The sequence below is a fragment of the Copadichromis virginalis genome, linkage group LG5 (genome assembly GCF_057382275.1).
Source record: "Copadichromis virginalis isolate Kocher_CV1m ecotype Utaka linkage group LG5, C_Virginalis_male_GT1.1, whole genome shotgun sequence".
In the NCBI taxonomy this organism is placed as follows: Eukaryota; Metazoa; Chordata; class Actinopteri; order Cichliformes; family Cichlidae; genus Copadichromis; species Copadichromis virginalis.
The window spans coordinates 17,759,088-17,778,541 of NC_140622.1; the positions used below are offsets into that span (position 1 = coordinate 17,759,088).

At 40.2% G+C, this 19,454-nt stretch overlaps 1 protein-coding gene across 1 annotated transcript; it reads left to right on the top strand.

Moving 5' to 3' along the window:
* The first annotated feature begins 959 nt into the window (after positions 1–959).
* Positions 960–19,259, top strand: LOC146709418 (sortilin-like). Its single transcript, XM_085456308.1, has 20 exons — positions 960–1,270; positions 6,953–7,015; positions 7,095–7,168; positions 7,269–7,371; positions 7,737–7,898; positions 8,046–8,119; positions 9,086–9,135; positions 9,549–9,676; positions 10,703–10,847; positions 10,937–11,092; positions 11,187–11,299; positions 11,456–11,558; positions 11,643–11,811; positions 11,913–12,097; positions 12,186–12,375; positions 13,666–13,782; positions 15,089–15,197; positions 16,159–16,271; positions 16,376–16,502; positions 16,600–19,259. Exons 1-20 carry the CDS (start codon positions 1,034–1,036, stop codon positions 16,612–16,614), a joined length of 2,433 nt encoding a protein of 810 aa, XP_085312434.1. The 5' UTR covers positions 960–1,033; the 3' UTR covers positions 16,615–19,259.
* Positions 19,260–19,454: the final 195 nt, after the last annotated feature.

The window sequence follows — 19,454 nt, forward strand, 5'->3', positions numbered from 1 at the left end:
GATTGGACGGTGCTTCACAACTGAATCGAAGAATAATGCGAAAGAAAGGTGGCTGATGTAAAAGCCTGCAGAGCATCTCGACCAGGAAGATACATGATACATGATGTCCATGGTTTCAAGACTTTACACCACAGGTGTCGAACTCCAGGCCTTGAGGGCCAGTGTCCTGCAGGTTTTAGATCTCACCCTGGGTCAACACACTTGAATCAAATGATTAGTTCATTACCAGGCCTGTGGAGAACTTCAAGACATGTTGAGGAGGTCATTTAGACATTTAAATCAGCTGAGTTGGATCAAGGACACATCTAAGACCTGCCGGACACTGGCCCTCGAGGCCTGGAGTTTGACACCTGTGCTTTACACAGTCACTGACTGCAAAAGATTTCATTCAAAACACTGAAAACAATCCTTGTATATTGTAATTATCTTAGTTTGGCTAATTAATTTTAAACCTCAGAAACAGGGTCTAAGTATAAAATGGCTGTAATTCCTCAACTGTTGATGCATTTTTTTTGTCAACTAATACAAAAAAGAAACCAAACAAATTTAAAATATATTTTTTGTATTAAAAAACTTAAGTTTTATTTTGAGGGATCTGTATGTAAGAACCTTCACTAGCTGTTTCACAATAAAAAGTGAAACTACCGCTGCTGTGCAAAAAAAAAAAAGAGCGAGAGGGAGAGAGAAGGAAGCCGTGCTGTAGATTATTTGTTCTACTTTTCTATTTGCTTCTTGGAATCCCAAACAAATTCAGAGAAAATAATTCAACAACACTCAAAAGCGCTAGTAAGTTTTGCGCGGTCCTTCCACCAGGGGGCAGTTCAACCCCAGAAAAGGTGTGACACTCAGTCGAGAAAGATCGACGCCGTCCAATTATATCACAGGTTATTCTGGTCCCGACCAATCCGGTGCCGCGGTGGATGGGCCGCTGTGGAAGATGCTTTGGGTGATGAGGGGGGCATGTGCGGCCAACTGGTGGTGGGACAGTGAAGTTTCTCGCAGGAGTCTCGAGTTGGACACCGCTGGGTTCATAATGATCTCCGCATCTTGCATTTTGGCGCTCGGGCTGTTTTCGTCTGCGCTGGGCAAACATCAGTACGAAGGGGGAAAGTTTTCACATTTGAGGAGGCTGCAGGGGGAATTGGGTGGTGATGAGGAGCGACTTATTCCAGAGAGGAAGGAGCTGCCGAAGCGCAGCGCAGGACTGAATGAACAGACATGTACAGCTTTGCCCGGAGTAGAGTCAGCCCTGCTGAACGACACCAGCACTGTAAGTGACTTCACACCCACAGTGACAGGATTACACGTGAGCTTATTCCTCACATGATGGAGTTGCTCGTAACATTTCCAAACATTTTCCTAACAGATGCACACAAGGAAAGATGTGAATCTTGCATATTAAACTGCTTCTAATTACTGAAGGGGTTTGTAGATTAGTCGATCAACCGATGGAAAGAAATTTTGATAGTCATTCAGTCAAATAAAATTAACTCAATACGTTTAACTAACTTAAATGCTCATTAATTAATGTTGAGTATGTGAGTTCAGGACAGTTTGGGATAAAAAGAAAAAAAAAGACTAATACGATTATGTCAAAGATTTATTTAATAGAAAAACAAATAAAAATAGAGGACTATTAAATTTTTCTGTTATTAGTAAATCTGATATTGTTTAATCAATTATTATTTGATTTATAAATGTTTTTACAGGGATCTCCAGTTTGTTTGCTTCGAGCACCTGTATAAAACTTTAAGATGTACTTTTTACTGGCACACGGGACAATCAGTCCTTAAAAAGATTCCAAAGACTTACTGAATATCAAAATATTTGATATTGTGTATGATATTTATTTGTAACTAGTCAATAAACAAACAAAGAAAACGTGGAGAAGGTGAAAGTGGTTTAGTTAAGTAATCTGCCAGTTTCAGCCAGTTCTCCTATTTTTCTAGTTCTTTCTGTTGCAACCTTTTTTAATTGATCTGGATTAATGTAGGTCAGCGCTCCACATGTGTGGTGCTTGCTGACTCTGTGTTTTCATGCTCTGATGGACTAATGGTGCTGGGTGAATGGAGAATGTAACAGCATACAGTCATACGCATTTGACTGTGTTCCTCGTGTCTGGAGGGATCTTGGAAGAGCCGGCTGATAGCATACCTTTACTACCTCTTTGGAATCGCCATGAGATAGTGGAATGGTGGTAGGCATGAAGTACAGTTTTTTTCTTCTTTTTTTTATTCTCAGACAAACAACAACTGAGCATCCAACCAGAAGCACAATAACAACAAACTCATAAGAAGTTACAACAAAGCTCCACAGGATCATTTTCATGTTGTGTGTGTGTGTCTTAGTTGTGCATGTATTACTAATGCTGTGGGGGTCTTGAATCTCTTTATACATTGCGGGGACTTATCTTCCTTATGGGGACAAAAACACATCCATAATGTCAGCCACATGTTTTAAAGTTAGGGGTAGATTGTAAACCAGTGTATTGTCCTCTGAAATCATGGATACACCACTTTGGTGTGTGTGAAGGTAATAGGTGGTGTTACATCATTTCACTGAATGAAACACCTGGTCTTCTATCGACCGTGAAAATAATTCAGTGTGTTTTCAGAGAGCAGGCTCCTCCCTTCTCCTCCGGGCCTTTCTCCCTGACAAACATTCCCCACGTTCTTCTGCTAAACTTCATCTGATCTCCACTGTGGGCTGATGTCTGAGTTATCAGAGCTGCATGCTAGATCAGGAGGGGAAAAAGGATTTAGATCTGTATTATGCGCTCCTTATTTTCCAGATGGCTGTGTAAATTATCAGATCAGACACAGCTGACCTCCTTCTCTCTGTGCTCCTTTTTGTGGTTTTTGTAGACCTGGTAGACTACACAGGATGTGTTCTGTCAGCCAGCCCAAGCCTTAACGTATTTTCCCCGTTTGTGCGAGGTTCATTTAGCTGACTCAGGTTAACAAACTAGCTTGTTTTGTTTTTCTTTTCTTTTTCCCCCCCTTCTTCAGACTCTATCCTGTCTCCCGTTCCCTCAGGCCAAAAAGAACAAAACAAACAGGAAAAAAGTGCTCTGTCCTCAGGGTAGCTGGGGTGCAGCCAGCTGCTGGAGCACCAAGGAAAGCAGCAGAGCTGGTGTACCACATGGTGTGTGTCAGAAAGAAATCTGGCCTTGTTGATACACAGGGAACATGCAAGAACGACAAAGTATAAATGAAGGAGGCACTGGTAGAACCCATGATCAACTTGCACTACTTCAGTGGAAAAATTAGCCTGCTGCATCTAATAGCATCAATCAAACATGCTGAATATGTATTTAACATAGCAGATATGTATTGATATGAAAACTTTCCTTACAGAGGGTGGTGCAGGCAAAGATGCTTGATTCCCGTGTTTACCATCCTCTCTGCACAGCCTGCAGCACATGTGGCAGAGTCCAGCTGTGTCTTCACATTAATCCGTTATTCAGTGAACTACGTTGTTAATGTAACAATGAAACTGATGCTACTTTATGTATATACTATATACAGTAAGCCCTTATTTAAAGACAGATATGTCAATATCTTATAGTTTTTACTTCCTTTGTTTCTACCAGCAAAAATGTGAAGGTTTAGCTGGATTTGGGCAGTTGATTAGTTTTTCATTATTCAGTTTATTATGGATACATAAATTATCAGAAGATCTAACAGTCTAGTCCACTGCTATCTATTTCATAGATCAGGCTGCCGTATCCATTTAAAGCCCAAATGATGAAATAATTGCCAGAAAATTTTAATTTCTTTTGAAAAAACAAAAGACTCTTTGAAGCTTTTGACAGAAAAAACCCCCCATTAATTTGACTATATGAACTTCAGTTTGCATTTTATTTGCCACATCCAGCATTTTTTTTTTTTTTTTTTAAATTCTGCAGTTTAGGTTTTTTGGTGAGGAAAACAAAGACTGGTGATGCAGAAGTCTCAAAAACTCAAGTATCAAATATGATATGATAGGTCTTCCATTTTTTTTTTAGCATGCTAACATTTAGTGTTGGAGCCAACAGATGACAGATTGGCATTGCCATCTGACGAGCCATGCTGCTAGCCTGGAAAGAAAAACATGAAAAAGACCAAACAAAAAGATTTTGATGTGCTGCCCAAGCAGCTAATTATTTGAGAGATTAAAATTTCGCTCATAGACTTAAAATGGGCAATAATCATGATTTTTTTTTAATCACTTTGTAAATGTATTAGTTAAAAATTAATTAGCATTAATTTTTTCTTCTTTTCTGGTATTCCTGGAGAATAAGAATCTAGCAAACAGCTTGGAACTCAAATCGTAGTCGAACAGCAGAGGCTTGCAACGCTGCTTCATGTGTGAGATCAGAGCCTCAGCATTTGACCTCCTTCTGAAGTTTTATGCGTGTAAACATTGCTGAAGCAGAGAGAATAAGGAGCTCATTGTGTTGCCTTTCCTGTGAGAGGACTTTACTGTGCTCCCACCCACAGACTGTGTGTTATTGAGTCTGCTTGTATAGATGTTTGTATGTGTCTATTTGTGATGTACACTCCAGAAGTTTTGTTGTTACTGAACTAAATGCCAGATTCGGGAGGTTAGAGAAGCCTTTACAGAGCAGCTCTGGACCCTTAAATCCAACATGAGACACAGCATGAGGTCATGTCTGGTATGTGAGGCCATGTTCAACTGGTTCAGGCATATCTTCATTTTTACATACATGATGTTAATTCCTACATTTAGATGTCTATCTTGGCCCGTGATAATCTTATAGAGGAGATTATAAATCTGAGGAGTTTTCACTTCCTGGTTAAATACTAGGTAAAAAACAAAAAAAGACAACCTATGATATAAATGCAGTGTTTGATCGTTTAGGTGTGTGTACTGCAGCTGGGCAAGTCAGCTTTAGTCCATATAGAGTTTCAGAGAAACCGATGTGGAAAGTGTCCCACTGGTTTAAATTTAACACAGGTGTGATAGCAACTGGCAGAAACATTTGCAAAGACTTAGTATTAGGACAAGACATGACTTAAATTTCATATTGTTTAGTTTGAAATGATCATAATATTTTACATTTTATGATATGACTCCTCTGCTTACCTTATATTCTCATGCTCTGCTGTGATTGTACAGTCATTTATGTCCTCCTCAGGATGAATTATATTAACTTTGTTGATTTTAGCATTGGTAGTCATCCCGCATTTCAGTTTCTACAATTATGTTGATTTTGAGCAAGATACCAGCACAGCTAATGACATTCCCATCAGCCTCAGCTCTTCTTGTATTTGCATGGTTTGAAAACTCTGCTTGTTATTAGTGGCATTGCTGGCATTTTTAGCATGTTCACAAGCATTTATCTCAAAGCATTACTTTGCTATAAGCTCCTGTAGCCTCTTCAGTAGTTTTTAACATGACTCAGTGCAGTGATAAGTCCAACCTTACTGCTTCCACAGGAATTAAGAGGGTAAGTAGCAGTAGCCAGCTGCTGCTAATCCAATGCCCTTGATTAGATGATCATCAGCAAGTGTGAACACTTCGATAAAAACACAAGTTTTTGCAGCTTATTGGTCTGGAGCATGCAAGGGTGTATTAAAGCAACCCCACAGTCTTCACAAGAGTGGACTTCCAAGTAAATTTAGACTCTCCATGTTATGATCCATGAACTACTCTTTATACCAGAGTATTCTAGAGTGAAACGTGAGGCCATCTGTCCAACAGCTTGGCCGAAACTGGGTCATGCAACAGGACAATTATCCAAGGCACAGGGGCGAATGTACAACCAAATGGCTGAAAAAGAAAAGAATCAAGGTGTTGCAATGGTCCAGTCAAAGTCCTTAAGAGAGCTGTGCATCAGTTCAAACCTCAATAAACTGAAGCAACACTATAACGAAGACTGGGAAGTGGGAGGAGTACTTTTCATAGAGTCCTCTGAAAACTTTGCCTTGGTTGTCTGGGAAAATTTAAATATGTGTGTGTACTCTATATGTACATATTTATATTCATATCTGCTTATTTAATCCTTATTCGCATTATCTAATAGTATCATAAATTGTGTTAAGGTGATTAAAAAAACTAACGATATACTTAGAATGCTAATACTTGTAGCTGTGTAGTCTCATTAAAACATGTCTAGTGGAGCATATGCTAATAGTTTTGCTTTCTTATATCTCGTAAAAATCTTTAAAGTCTTGACATTTAACCTGTAGGTTCAAGCTAGAGAGTGAGTTTTGGGGAGGACAGCACATATGACTTTTTAAAAAAACTGACCAATAGGATGAAAAGAGGATTGCAAACGGGGTTGTAAAATAGTTATACGATCAAAATAGGAACAGATGGATGCAGGAGGCATACGGCAGGCGTGACCATCTTCTGTGGCTTTATGGACACAGACGCTTTTGGGCTGTACTCACCTTGAAAACATCTTTGTCTCTCCAGCTAAAGAGAGGAGGGGAGTAACCTGCTCCCTCAGACTCCAAACATTGTGGGCTGTGGCTAGAGACCAAACACTTGAGCTTCAGTCGGGATGAATGAAGAGGAATGTTGTTTTTCTGTCAGAGTTGGGAAATAGTAGTTCTGCTCCCTCCGTGCCTCTAATATTATGTCACACCTGTTCCTTTTATTTTGAACTTTGAGTCTTTCGGGGCTTGAGGAATGTATTAGTAAGTGACTGTTAAGGTAAACACCGGAAAAATTGGCTACATTCAGCCTTAATGTCTGTCATGTGTTTGAGAGAGTGTTCTTGCTGCGTTCGAGACATTAGCAAAGTGTGTTGTTCTCTGGCTTCGTCTTTGTGATTTACACAGGAATGTAGGTCACACAGGCAGAGTGCATCCAAATGACCGAGCTGCTTTGGACAGTATGGAAAATTCAAGCTGTCCTCTCCGTTCATGTGTCTAGTTTTTAGTAAACAGCAGTGTTTTCTGTATTTTCACTAAAATGTCTTCTTTTTTTCCCTCCCTTTCAGTTCACGTTCAAGGTGCAGACATTGGGTTCACTGTCTTTAGCCTGGGTGGGCAATGGATCAGGGGTGAGTTCATGTGTATGACAATATATAACTCCAAGATGATGCTTGATTTCTGTGTAACTCCATTCATCTCTCACCCCAGGTGCTGCTGGTGTTGACAACCTTTCAGGTGCCTTTGTTCATGATCCGCTTCGGCCAGTCTAACCTTTACAGGAGGTGAGAAGTGCCTCGCTGCTGGTTTGGTTTAGTGGCTTTATTAAACTTTTACTAATTACAGTGGTCTGAGGGTCTAACTGCAACCTTGTCTGTGTGTCAGTGAAGACTATGGGAAGACGTTCAAAGACGTGACTCATCTGATTAACCACACCTTCATCCAGACAGAGTTCGGCATCGCTATCAGTCCAGACCACTCAGGGAAGGTGAGTGATTCTTTAAAAGAGTCAGTACATGCAGTGCAATACGATGAAGTATCCTCAAAGGTTTTTGCAGTTGTGGATCATTTCTCATCTACTTGTGTTTTCAGTAAAACAGCACAATTTCCTCAGTTCTTCTGTTGTTTACATCTAAAGAAAACAGTAAATAAATGTCAGTTGTAATCCTCTGATTCACAGGTGGCATCTCCAAAATGTTTATTTGATCTGATAATCCACTGACATAAAATGAAGAAAAGCAACGAATCCCCACCTGAATAATGTTCAGTGCTTTGGTTTGATTTAAATGTGTTTTCTCTCTCATCAGCTACGTGACCGATTGATTTAACTCTGGCTCTTTTGTTTGGCATCAGGTGATCCTGAGCGGTGATGTGTCCGACGTCGGGGGTTTTCGGCTGTTTCGCTCGCAGGACTTTGGACTGACCTTTGTTTCCACCGACCTGCCATTTGAGCCCCTCATTCAGATCCTGTACAACCCCGGGGACTGCAACAAACTTCTGACACTCAGTATCATGGTATATAGTCAGGGATTTGGAGTTTCAATAAAAGAAAACCTCTCTTCTCCTGAAGTGAACCATTTCCTAATTTCTCAATTAGGAATGGGTAAATACTAAAAATAAACATGTACTCCCTTTTTACTGACAAAGCTTTTTTCTTTTAAGATGGACCTGTGGTTGTCTGAGGACTTTGGTGCCACCTGGAGGAAGATCCACGACAGTGTGTGTTTGGTCAGATGGTAAGAACTGTCCTCCCCATCAGATTGATGTTAAAGTATAATTAAGGACAGGGGAGACAATCAGGACAGGTGAGGGGTGTGAACCTTACCTTTGGCCTTTTTTTTTCTTAGAGACTTTCCCTCAACTTTAATGAAAGTGACATATAAACATAAAGCAGTGCGCGCTTCCTTTAGACAGGATTCCTGCTCTCTGTTTCTGAGCCAAGAGTGAATTTCGGGCCCAGGTTAAAGGCCACTGGTGCTTACACATAAAATAAATGTTTCTCATAAAACACAAGTTTCCATCACTGACAGGCACATTTGTCCGTGTGGGTTTACAAACAGTCAACATGTACGTCTTTGCTTTTGGTAAAAATAGGAGTGTGTGTGTTCTTTGTCCATTGTTGTTTTTCCAGCTGCTTTCCTCACCACAGTCTGTATCCCCCATCCTGACTCTGGTTTTATTTGAACACCAGAGTTCACATGAGGTTGCGGTGTCAGCCTGCGGTTGTTAGCGCTGCATTGTGGGAAGATTGTGATAGCTCTGTGCGACCACAGCTGTCATTTAGGCCTCAACCTAAATTGACTGCAGAGCCAGGGAGCTGAGGTTGCTGTCAGACTGAATCATGAGTCAGCAGTGGCATTCTTATTCAGCCCGCAGTCCTTGAACCAGAATCTGTGCAGTGTGAAAACCTTCATCTTGTTTGGCAGCGAACAAAACCCGACAGAACTTGTGGGGGGTGTCTGTGTGTGTGTGTGTGTGTGTGTGTGTGTGTGGGGGGGGGGGGGGGTAACCAAGGTAACCAGGGTTGATGTCTGCCTTGCTCACACCAGCACTTTAAAACCATAACCATAATCTGCAATTTATATAAGTTCCAAAAGTGGATCTACATTTGATTTACAGATGTTAAACAATGTTAGCGCAATTAGATCTTTCCCTCCGCCGTCTGATTCTACCCGATTATGGTTTGTTTTTCTCACACACAGGGGTCCAAAGAATAGCATCTACTTTACCACAAACAACAACGGATCATGCAGTAAGTGAAGATAACACCATCCCTCCACAGAAGCCCTTTCAGACATGCACTCCTTTTATGAATCCACACCACCTGAATGTGTCGTATCCGAACGCGGACCCAGGTTTATTGTTCCTTAAAAGTTGTGCCTTGTTGTTGACAGTCATGAGTTACTTTCAACTTGGCAGTCTAAACCAAATGGATTCTTACACACGAATAGATCCACACAGTATAAAAAGTTTCTCGTATTTCAGTATTTATTTCATGATTTATTTCCAATCAAGAAATTCCATCTATGTGCAACTCAATCCATTCCTTTAACAGACTTATTAAAGCAGCAGAGATATGTATCCCCACTTTATGTGGGTAAAGCGCTATATTAACACGTTCAATGATAACTAACTTCACTAACTTCACCTTTTTTTTTCTGTCAGATGACAAAGGCATGTTACATCTACGAAAGACATTCGACTACGGTAAAAGTTTCCACACCATTGCAACGAGAGTTTACTCATTTGTACTTGGAGGAAGATTTGTTTTCGCCTCCATCATGACTGGCACGGTACGTCTGTGTGTGTGCGCGCACCTTTGTACCTTTATTCTTTAAGAGCTGAGTGTGTTTGCTTTGTGAACAGACATTGCATTTTTGCAGTCTGTGTATTTAGTGGCATTGGGTGTAGTTGTTTATTTGTACACCCATTTTCTTCTTCTTCTTCTTCTTCTTTCTATGCTTTCTTTACTCAGTTTGCAAAACAAAAATACATCTTCTCACTTAAAGCGTTCAAATAGTTTGTGACATCTGGCATTAATGTTCAGTCTGTATCTGGATATCCTATCTGGGTAACTAAACACAGATACAGGAAATCTTTCATACCTCATGCAATAACTATTTGTTATACAATACATCTGTCTGGCAAAGAGTCATCTGCTCTTTAATTTTATAGCATAGCATAGCATCTTTATTTATAATGCACTTTACATTATGACTTTATTGTCTTTTAAAACGATCTTTTTCCTGCATGGATATTAAAATATTTGATTTTACTTGCTATATATTATTATTAGTTGTCTTATAAATATTATTTATAGCTTGTCTCTACTCAAAATCGCATGCTTGTAGTGTAAATGCTTGGATTGTGACTGGAATGCAGTTTGTTTAGTGTGACTGTATCTGGAGTTGGCCTGGCCCACATTCTTAAGATGATGATCTGCTCACACAAAGTTGAAAGGCCGTCTACATCTTCCTCCTGGCTTAGCTTTCAAGATAAAAGCACAGTTTTATAAACGTATTTCCAACGATGCTTTGCTTGACTGGGAATACAGTATAAGCCATGCATGCAGAGGAATTTACTCACACTCCTTGAACTCACATATTTCATGTAAATTTAATGTTTTAATGTCTGGTGTAAAGGCAAATAAAAGAGACAGACTGGGTGTCTTTAATAATACGGGGTGTAGGCGATGAGCATATACTGTATAACCAACAGTGTCATACAGGTGCCTGGATTTTGGTGTAATGATTCCCACTAAAAGTAGCATAAATACACCTTCTGTGCAGTAATTGTGTCTGTGAATGTGTGTGTGACAGAGTACAGAGCGTATGATCCACGTCTCAGTAGATGGCGGCGAGACGTGGAACATGGCTCAGCTTCCTACAGTCACCCACGAGCAGTTTTATTCCATCCTGGCAGCCAATCAGGACGTGATCTTCATGCACGTGGATGACCCCGGTGGTAAGAACTGGTGCTGATGATGATTTCTCTTCTGCTATCAGTTAACATATCCAAGTGTATAATCCAGACGTGTGTTCTGTGCGGGGCAGACTCTGGTGTTGGAACCATCTATGTGTCAGATGACAGAGGAACTGTGTTCTCCAAGTCTCTGGAGCGCCACCTCTACACAACCACAGGAAGTGACACTGACTTCACTGTCATCCATTCACTCAGGGGCGTCTACATGACCAGTGTGCTCGCAGACGGTCAGTTAACACACTAGTTAAATGTAGAAAATGTGAAAATTATCTTCTGCTAGGAATTTAAGTGAATTTTGAATCCATCATGTTTGTTTTGCAGATGGCACAGTGGAGACTGTAATCACCTATGACCAAGGAGCAAAGTGGCAGAGGCTGCGCAGACCAGAGAACAGCCACTGTAACACTGACACCTCTACCAACAGACCTAACAGAGTGAGACACACAGACACAAGTATTGGAGTATATTTTTATTAGGATGTGGTCGCATGTGACCTCTTGTAATGCCCCAAAATGAACTCTTTCAAACGGATTTAATTTCTCAGTACGAGCCAGTGTGTAAACATTGTTTTCATCACTGTGTCTTTACAGTGCAGGCTACACATCCACGCCTCCTACAGCACCACCATGAAGATGAACGTCCCCATGCTTCCTCTCTCACAGCCCAGTGCAGTGGGCCTCATTCTGGCCCACGGTAAGACACACCAAGCCACCAAATTCTTTCAGTGCAATCAGTTTTACTGAATGTTTCTTGATAGTCTCCCTCCCTTTTCTCCAGGCAGTGTTGAAGATGCAGATTCAGTTCTTTTCCCTGATGTGTATGTGTCTGATGATGGGGGCTACTCATGGATGTTGGCCCTCAAGGGACCCCATCATTATGCTATACTGGACTCAGGAGGCCTGCTGGTGGCTGTGGAGCACACTAACTTACCTGTCAGCCAGATAAAGTGCGAACAACTGTTAAACACTGTCTAGCATTTTGTGACATATATGTAAGTGTTTGTGTGCGTCACTTTTGCAGCTAATGTTTTTTTTAACCACCCGTCAGGTTTTCCACAGATGAAGGACAGTGCTGGCATACATATAACTTCACCAATGACCCACTTCACTTCAGTGGCATGGACAGTGAGCCTGGCTCTCGCTCCATGAACGTCAGCCTGTGGGGCTACAGGAAGGACTTCAGTAAATGGGTGGTGATCACTATAGACTTCAGGAAGCTCCTCACCAGAGACTGTGAGTAAGGCACAGAGGATGGCGATGTTTGTGCAGCATTACAGCAAGTGTGTTTTCACTATGATAATGTGCGTGTTTGCTTTTGCAGGCACAGAAGGAGACTACGTGCAGTGGCTGGCTCACTCTTCAGACACCACTGGTTCTAATGATGGCTGTTTGCTGGGCTATAAAGAGACCTTCTTACGCCTGAGGAAAGGCTCTGTTTGCTGGAACGGGAGGGACTATGCAGTCACCAAGAGGCTGTCCCCCTGTCCATGTACACTGGATGATTATCACTGGTATCTCCTTGTTCACTTCATCTCCTTTTGTGCAAGTGATTGGTGTAATAGATGAACTTGTGACTTTATTATGGTATTCTTGAAACTGGATTTTGATTTTTACATAAGAAGATTGTGGGGTATACATTATATTTGTAGAAATGCTCTTTATGCATGACTTTTTCCTTCAACACATTATTTATTCTGCTATTCAGTCTCTCTACTAGTTCAAAATACACTATGTGGACAAAAGTATTGGAACACGTACACATCAAACCCACAGGAACCTTTATGACATCCATTTCTAATTCCAAAGGCATTAATATGAAGTTGGACTATAGCTATAACAGCTTCCACTCTTCTGGGAAGGCTTTCTACAGCATTTTTGGAATGTGTGTGGGAATTTTTGCCCATTCATCCAGAATGGCATTTATAAGCTCAGATGTTGGTAAAGAGGACCTGGCTTTTAATCTCTTTTCTAGTTCAACCCAAAGGTGGTGTTCAATGGGTTTGAGGTCAGGGCTCTGTCTGGACCAGTCAAATTCTTCCACACCAAACTCATCCAGCCATGTCTTTATGAACCTTGCTTTGTGCACAGGCGCGCAGTCATCCTGGAAAGAAGGGGGTTTTCCATAACTGTTCCCACAAAGCTGTAAGGAGAGAATTTTCAAAAATATCTTGGTAAGCTGAAGCATTTAGATTTATCTTCACTGAACATGTTTCTACTGATCCAGAGTCCAGTGACAACGTGCTCCATCCAATGCTTTGGATTGCTCCTGGGGATGTAAAGCTTGCATGTAGCTGCTGATCAGCTGCCATGAAGCTCCCAGCGCACAGCTTTTGTGCTGATGTTAATGACAGAAGAGGTTTGGACCTGTGCAGTTATTTAGTCAGTAGAATACTGGTGACTTTTACACCTCAACATCCAGTCTGTAACTGTACCTGTGACTTGCTGTGGTTCCTAATTGCTTCCACTTTGCAATAATATCACTTACATGTGATCGTGGAATGTCTAGAAGGGAAGAAATTTTATGAACTGACTATTACAGTACCACTCTCAAATACAGTGAGATCACTCTTCCACAAATGTGTAAATGTAGACTGCATGGCTAGGTGTTTGCTTTTCTACACCAGTGGGACTGAATAAAATACTGGAATACAGTGATAAACAAGTGTGGCCCAATATTTTTGTCCATATAGTCTAAATTTGATCTATCTTATCTTATTTGCATATTTGACAGTTCAATGAATCTTCAGCTTTTTGCATTCAACAGTGCATTAGTGTAGAAATGACACAGCTTTGTGTTGCAGTGATTTTGGGTATTACCGACCAGAGAACAGCTCAGAGTGTGTGGAGCAGGAAGAGTTGAAGGACCGTCCTTTGGAGTTCTGTTTAAATGGGACCACTGAACAGCTGCAGACCAGTGGGTGAGGACATTTGACATTTTTACCCCCCCCCCCCAAAAAAAACCAAAACCTCTTACTAACCAAGATACATTATGCATTATAATTATAATACACATTTTGCATATTACACATACTATCCCTGTGCCTGAGATGCACAAACCATTTTTACACATCCACAACACCCCTGAACTCTTCTTGGACTCACCTGGCATGTGTGAAATGCAACGTCCAAGGCAATCAGATCATTTTTGGGGGGGTTAGGCTATGTACTGATATTTTTGTTTTTGTGGTACAGCTTGTGATCTTTGCTCAATCCAGCATGAAAGTTAAAAGAAAATAGCATTTTCTTCATTTCTGTGATTATGAATTTAACATTAAAAAGTATTGTGTTTTATTTTAGCAATGGGGAGGAATATAATTATATACCATATTTACTAATCAAAAACACACACTCTCGATTATATACTCCCTTTGTTCTGCTTGTCTGTCTGTCTGTGAGCAGTCTAGCATCCACTTTTCAAGATATCATGTTTTTTGTGAGCCTAGATAGAAATAAGAGCTTGAGCTTATTTAATTTAAATAATTTAACATTTAAAATTAAAATAAAAGTCAAAGCTTAACTGGTGAGAAAAATGTCAGGAAACCATATCAAGTGATATATCAGATGAAAAGGCATGGAGAGAGCTGTACAACACACTTGTTGTAATAAAAACATCATAAAACATCAGTTTTTAGAATAGCCAACTGTCTCTGATTTCAGTCTGCTAGAAAAATGGCATGAAAGTGGGTCAATGGGCCTGCAAATCTTAGATGGAGAAGCAGAAAATATTCTAAAAATTTGATGATTTGAGTTGTTGAAAACACATATTTAACTAAATTATTTTCTGAGTTATTAGTTGTGTTCTTTTAGACAGGACAATCTATCTATCTAATATCTTAAAGCAGCATGAAAACTGAATGAAAACGCAATTTTCTTCATTTCTGTGTTCAGATATCGTCACTAGGTGTCATTTGCACTTTGAAGTTTTTTTATTAATGTGTCAGAAAGGACAGCTGGGAAAAAAAATCCAGACCTCGTTCTTCCAGAATTGTAACAAAGTTCTTGTGCAAAAGCAGGTCCATTTACAAACAGACACTTCAGGAACTGTTGGTGTCCATGCTTCAAGACAGGATTTTCTAAATGGCCATTCTTTTTCCCACTTTTTTTGTGTTTGTTAATCTCCCTCCACTGTTGTCAGGAATAATATTTTGAGTTGTTCTGCTGTAACTGATGTCCTTTTCTTTGAATTTTGTCTCGCCTTACATATATCTGTCCCTCCTTTTCAAGCTACCGGAAGATTCCCAGCAGCCAGTGCGAGGGAGGTTTCCAACCAGTTAGGAAAGAGACGGACTTGAGGAAGATGTGCACCAGCAACGCTCTTATTCCTTATTCCCTAGTGAGTTCTGCTTATTCTGAAATACAGGCTGTGCACGTTAGTATATAGACTTATTGGGACAAAATGAAAGTTAAGGAAGGGTCTGATCTTCAGCATGGTCAGCACTGGAGGTGTGAAATGGCTAATCACGTAGCAGCTTGAGTCGAGCTTTTGATCAAATGTAGTAAAAATGTGAAAATTTTAACATCTGTTAACAGAAAGTGTAAATTGATGTTTCTCTTCACTATTGAAACACACATATTTAGAGTTTAGAGGTAAATGGAGATACAGACTGATGAAGAGCAGAACATTTTTTGATGAGACGTAACAGCCATAAACTTTACCACTTCCCCCAAAAGTCTGTCTAATCTTTTATTAGTACATGTAAGCGTTCTAAAGTGATTCCTCTGCCAGTTTGACCTACAAGAGTCACTTTTTCATGCTTTCTTTTGGTGACTCTTATCGAATGAATGGCATTAAACCGCAGGCTTGTTAACTAACTGAAAAGGAAAGAAGGGGAAAAACAGCACAGGGGAAAAAAAGTTAAGTCTTGTGGTGTCACAGAATCATTTTTTGCAAACAGCATGATGGCATTGTAAAATGACTTACTCAGTGATTTCAGACTCCAGTGTTGTTGTCATTTCCAAAGCAAGATGTCGTCAAGCCAGTGTAACAGAAAATGAGGCGGTGCAGTGGGCAAAATCATTTGTGTTTGCTTTTTGAATGAATTTAAGGAGCATTATTGCTCATCATTGTTCTACAGATCTAATTGAGTTTCATGCTTTGTGAATGTTTTAAATCTATAAAACGGATGTGTGTATTTTCCTTTTTTGTTTTGATCCTTTACCTTTTCCTTACTAAAAAGTTTGTTTTTGTTTACTTTTTAAAAGACACTTCGGAAGCCCAAATAACGTATAAACTGTAGGCCGAGGAACCTAGTGCACTGCGTTGCATATTTAAACTTTTCCCGTCTCTTGAACAGATTGAAAACAGTTCAACGAATACTGCTCTCATAGTCATGGTCGTCATAGCGATCCTCCTGACAAGCGCTGTCGCAGGTGTTTGGCTGGTTAAGAAATATGTCTGTGGAGGACGGTGGGTTACTTTCTTTTCTTTTTTCACCCTTTGCAGCCGCAGTAATAAATGATGCACTCACATCTCTTCGGTTTCTTCCTAATATGGACTTTTGTCCTCATCAGGTTCCTCGTGCACCGTTACTCTGTTATGAGGGAACATGCTGAAGCTAACAAAATAGAAGGAGTGGATGATGTGGACCCCCACTACATGGAGACAGGAAAAGCACAGTACAATGAGGACTCGGATCAGGTAGATGTTGTGTAAAGGGCCCCTTATATTTATTAGTTTTACCTAAAACGCTGTGATTATCTAAAAACACTGTTATACTGTTTGTGTCTCCCCATAGGACCTTTTAGAATAAGATTTCTTCCCACTCAAAGGCTCTTCAGACTAAATCTAAAGCAGTCTTTCATGATGCCTGGGCATTCCTGTTGCTCCCACATGCTGATTAACATCTGCTTCTCACTTCTCGCTATCCCCTGGAGGCCGGAGGACTCAGCAGCAGCGGGGCGACTTCCTATATTGCTTCCTTGTACCGGCTGAGACTCCCAGCAAATAGGCGCACTGGTGATTTTGGGAGGGGACAGAAGAAAGCCTCTGGGATCCCCGGAGAGCTTTTGTTCTCTCTGTCACAGAAAATTCTGTAAAGACCTTTGAGCGTGAAAATGTGCTCCATTGTGCTCTGTATGTTTCCTTTCATGATGACCTGAGAAGAGACCGCGTTGCACTGCACAAGCACCATGCAGCTGCTACAGCTTGGACATGTGGGTGCACAGAATGTTTTATTAAGAGCTGGGAAACATGGGAGAAACAGGACACAGAAAATAATCAGTATTTTAGCTCAGAGTTTTCATCTGCTGTCAGTTAAGTAGTTTTTGTACTCTGTACATTTAAAACTTTAGGATCCAGTCCTTATGTTCATGGTGGGCCACTTTATATGTTTCGCTAATCGCTAAAATGAAGCAATAACATAATTTTTTGTTCCTCATTTTGTCACAGGTTTTGGGAAATTGGGGTTTTGTATTTGATACTAACTCCTGTGAACAGTGGTACCTATTTTTAATAGTCTTTTTCTTTCAACCATACTGTCTGGATCTTTGAAGGTAAAAACTGGCCAGAATCGCTTAATGCACTAGAAATTGTAAGACTCAAATTGGTGATTGGAATTGGCTTTTTTCAAGGAGAACCTTTCATCTTTTGTTAGGTACCAGATAATGTGTCAAAGTTAATGTAGTTCTTGCTTTTAAAACATGTTCTCCTAGTTCAGTGTGCAAATAATGGATATTAAAAACCAGAAGCTGCTGTGCTACTGGGATTTTCCTGCACAACCATTCCTTCACAGAGAATGGTCTGAAAAAGAGAAAATATGCAGTTAGTAAGTTTTCTTGGTGGAGATTTCTTGTTGATGTCAGAGGAGCTTTGAGCTGACAGGATTCCAACAGTAACTCAAATAACCATTCGTTACAACCAAGGTATGCGGAAGAGCATCTCTGAATGTACCACCCACTACACAGCAGATGGGCTACAGCAGCGGAAGACCAGACTGCTGTCAGCTAAGAACAGGAAGTGGAGGGTATATCTGCATAGGATCACAGGTATTAGACAACAGCAGATTGTTGCAGACCAGGCATCAACAATCTGCTGTTGCCTGGACTGATGAGTCTCAGTTTCTGTTGTGACAATCAGATAGGGTCAGAAACAACGGGAAACCACGGATCCATCCTGCCTTTTATCATCAGTTTGGGATGGTGGTGGTGTAATGGTGTGGTGGATATTTTTCTTGGCACACTTGTAGACCACACCACAGTGCATTCTTCCCATGGCTGCTTCCAGCTCAATAACGTCATGTTACAAAGCTCAAATCTTCCCAAACTGGTTTCTTGAACACGAGAAAGAGTCCACTGTACTCAAATGGCCTCCACAGACACTAGATTACAATACAGCACCTCTTACACAATTTAAACAATCTATTACGTATATAAACTGTAGTAAACAAGAGTAAACGATTTTAGTCCTTCATTTTTAGTGCCTAGTGAAACCCAGCCCAACACAGTCATTATTTTTCACTCTCCTGCGAGTGTGGTGAAAATGAAAGATTTGAATTATTGCCAAAGCACTTTTAATGGATATTTTTCAAACATAAAAACTTATGCTCATCCAAACCCTTTACTTGAACTTCTATGATATTTTTGTTTAACAGGATGCGCCAGTACATTGCTGTTTGTTTGTTTGTTTGTTTGTTTGTTTGTTTGTTTGTATTTCACTGACATTTCAGCCAGGCATAATCAGCAAATAAATAACGATAGTGGTTTTAAAAAGAAGTGCAAACATTTCTATAATCATCTGATATCAGCGCAACACAAAACATAACCTCACTTTTTGTTCACAATAACAGTGTATTAAGATTAATGGTGCCTGGTGACCGTAAGGAGCACTTGCTTTATAAAATTAACTACACCTGTGTCCCAGTACGCATGTCTGTGTAATATCAAGTGTTTTAGCTGGTATGTTGGCTGGCTGCCTTTTTTATTATCTGCGATGGAAGAAGTATAACATTTGACACACATGTAGGGCTTATGGCTAATGCTTGTATTCTCCAGCAGATGCAATACCACCCCAGCAAATAAGCTATTGCAATAAGCTGGCCTAATACTGAGGCATAACTCAAGGATCGTTTGGTGGACTTTGTCAGATATGAAAGCAGGTTTTTAATGCTTGATCCTTCTTGATTTACTTAACTGTCAGTAAGAACAAGCCCAGCTGTCTCCTGTATTTAATGATTTATTATTGCACTACGTCTACAGATGTGTGATGTTGCGTGTGTTCTAGTCCTTGTGTGTTTTGTAAAATATCAGGGGCCAAGATGGGTGACATTCTTTCCATCTCGTTTTCTCCGCTGTCTGTTTGCTGGGATGAGTAACTCTGGATTCAATATTCTGTCGAGCAGATGTTTTTATAACAATGTTTGCATTTATAGACTGAAATAATACTCTCTTTTACATCTGTGCTCTTGTGCTGGAGTTTTCTTCAACACAACACAAAGTACATAGAAAAAATTACAGTACTTTAGCAGCAATTATTTTAATAGTATTTTTGTGTCAAAATACACCCTAAAAAGAACATAAAGTCAGTTTTTTTCCTTTTTGAGGAGATTAGTTTTTACTGTTATCAGTTTACTTTACTGCTCAGTATACAACAAAA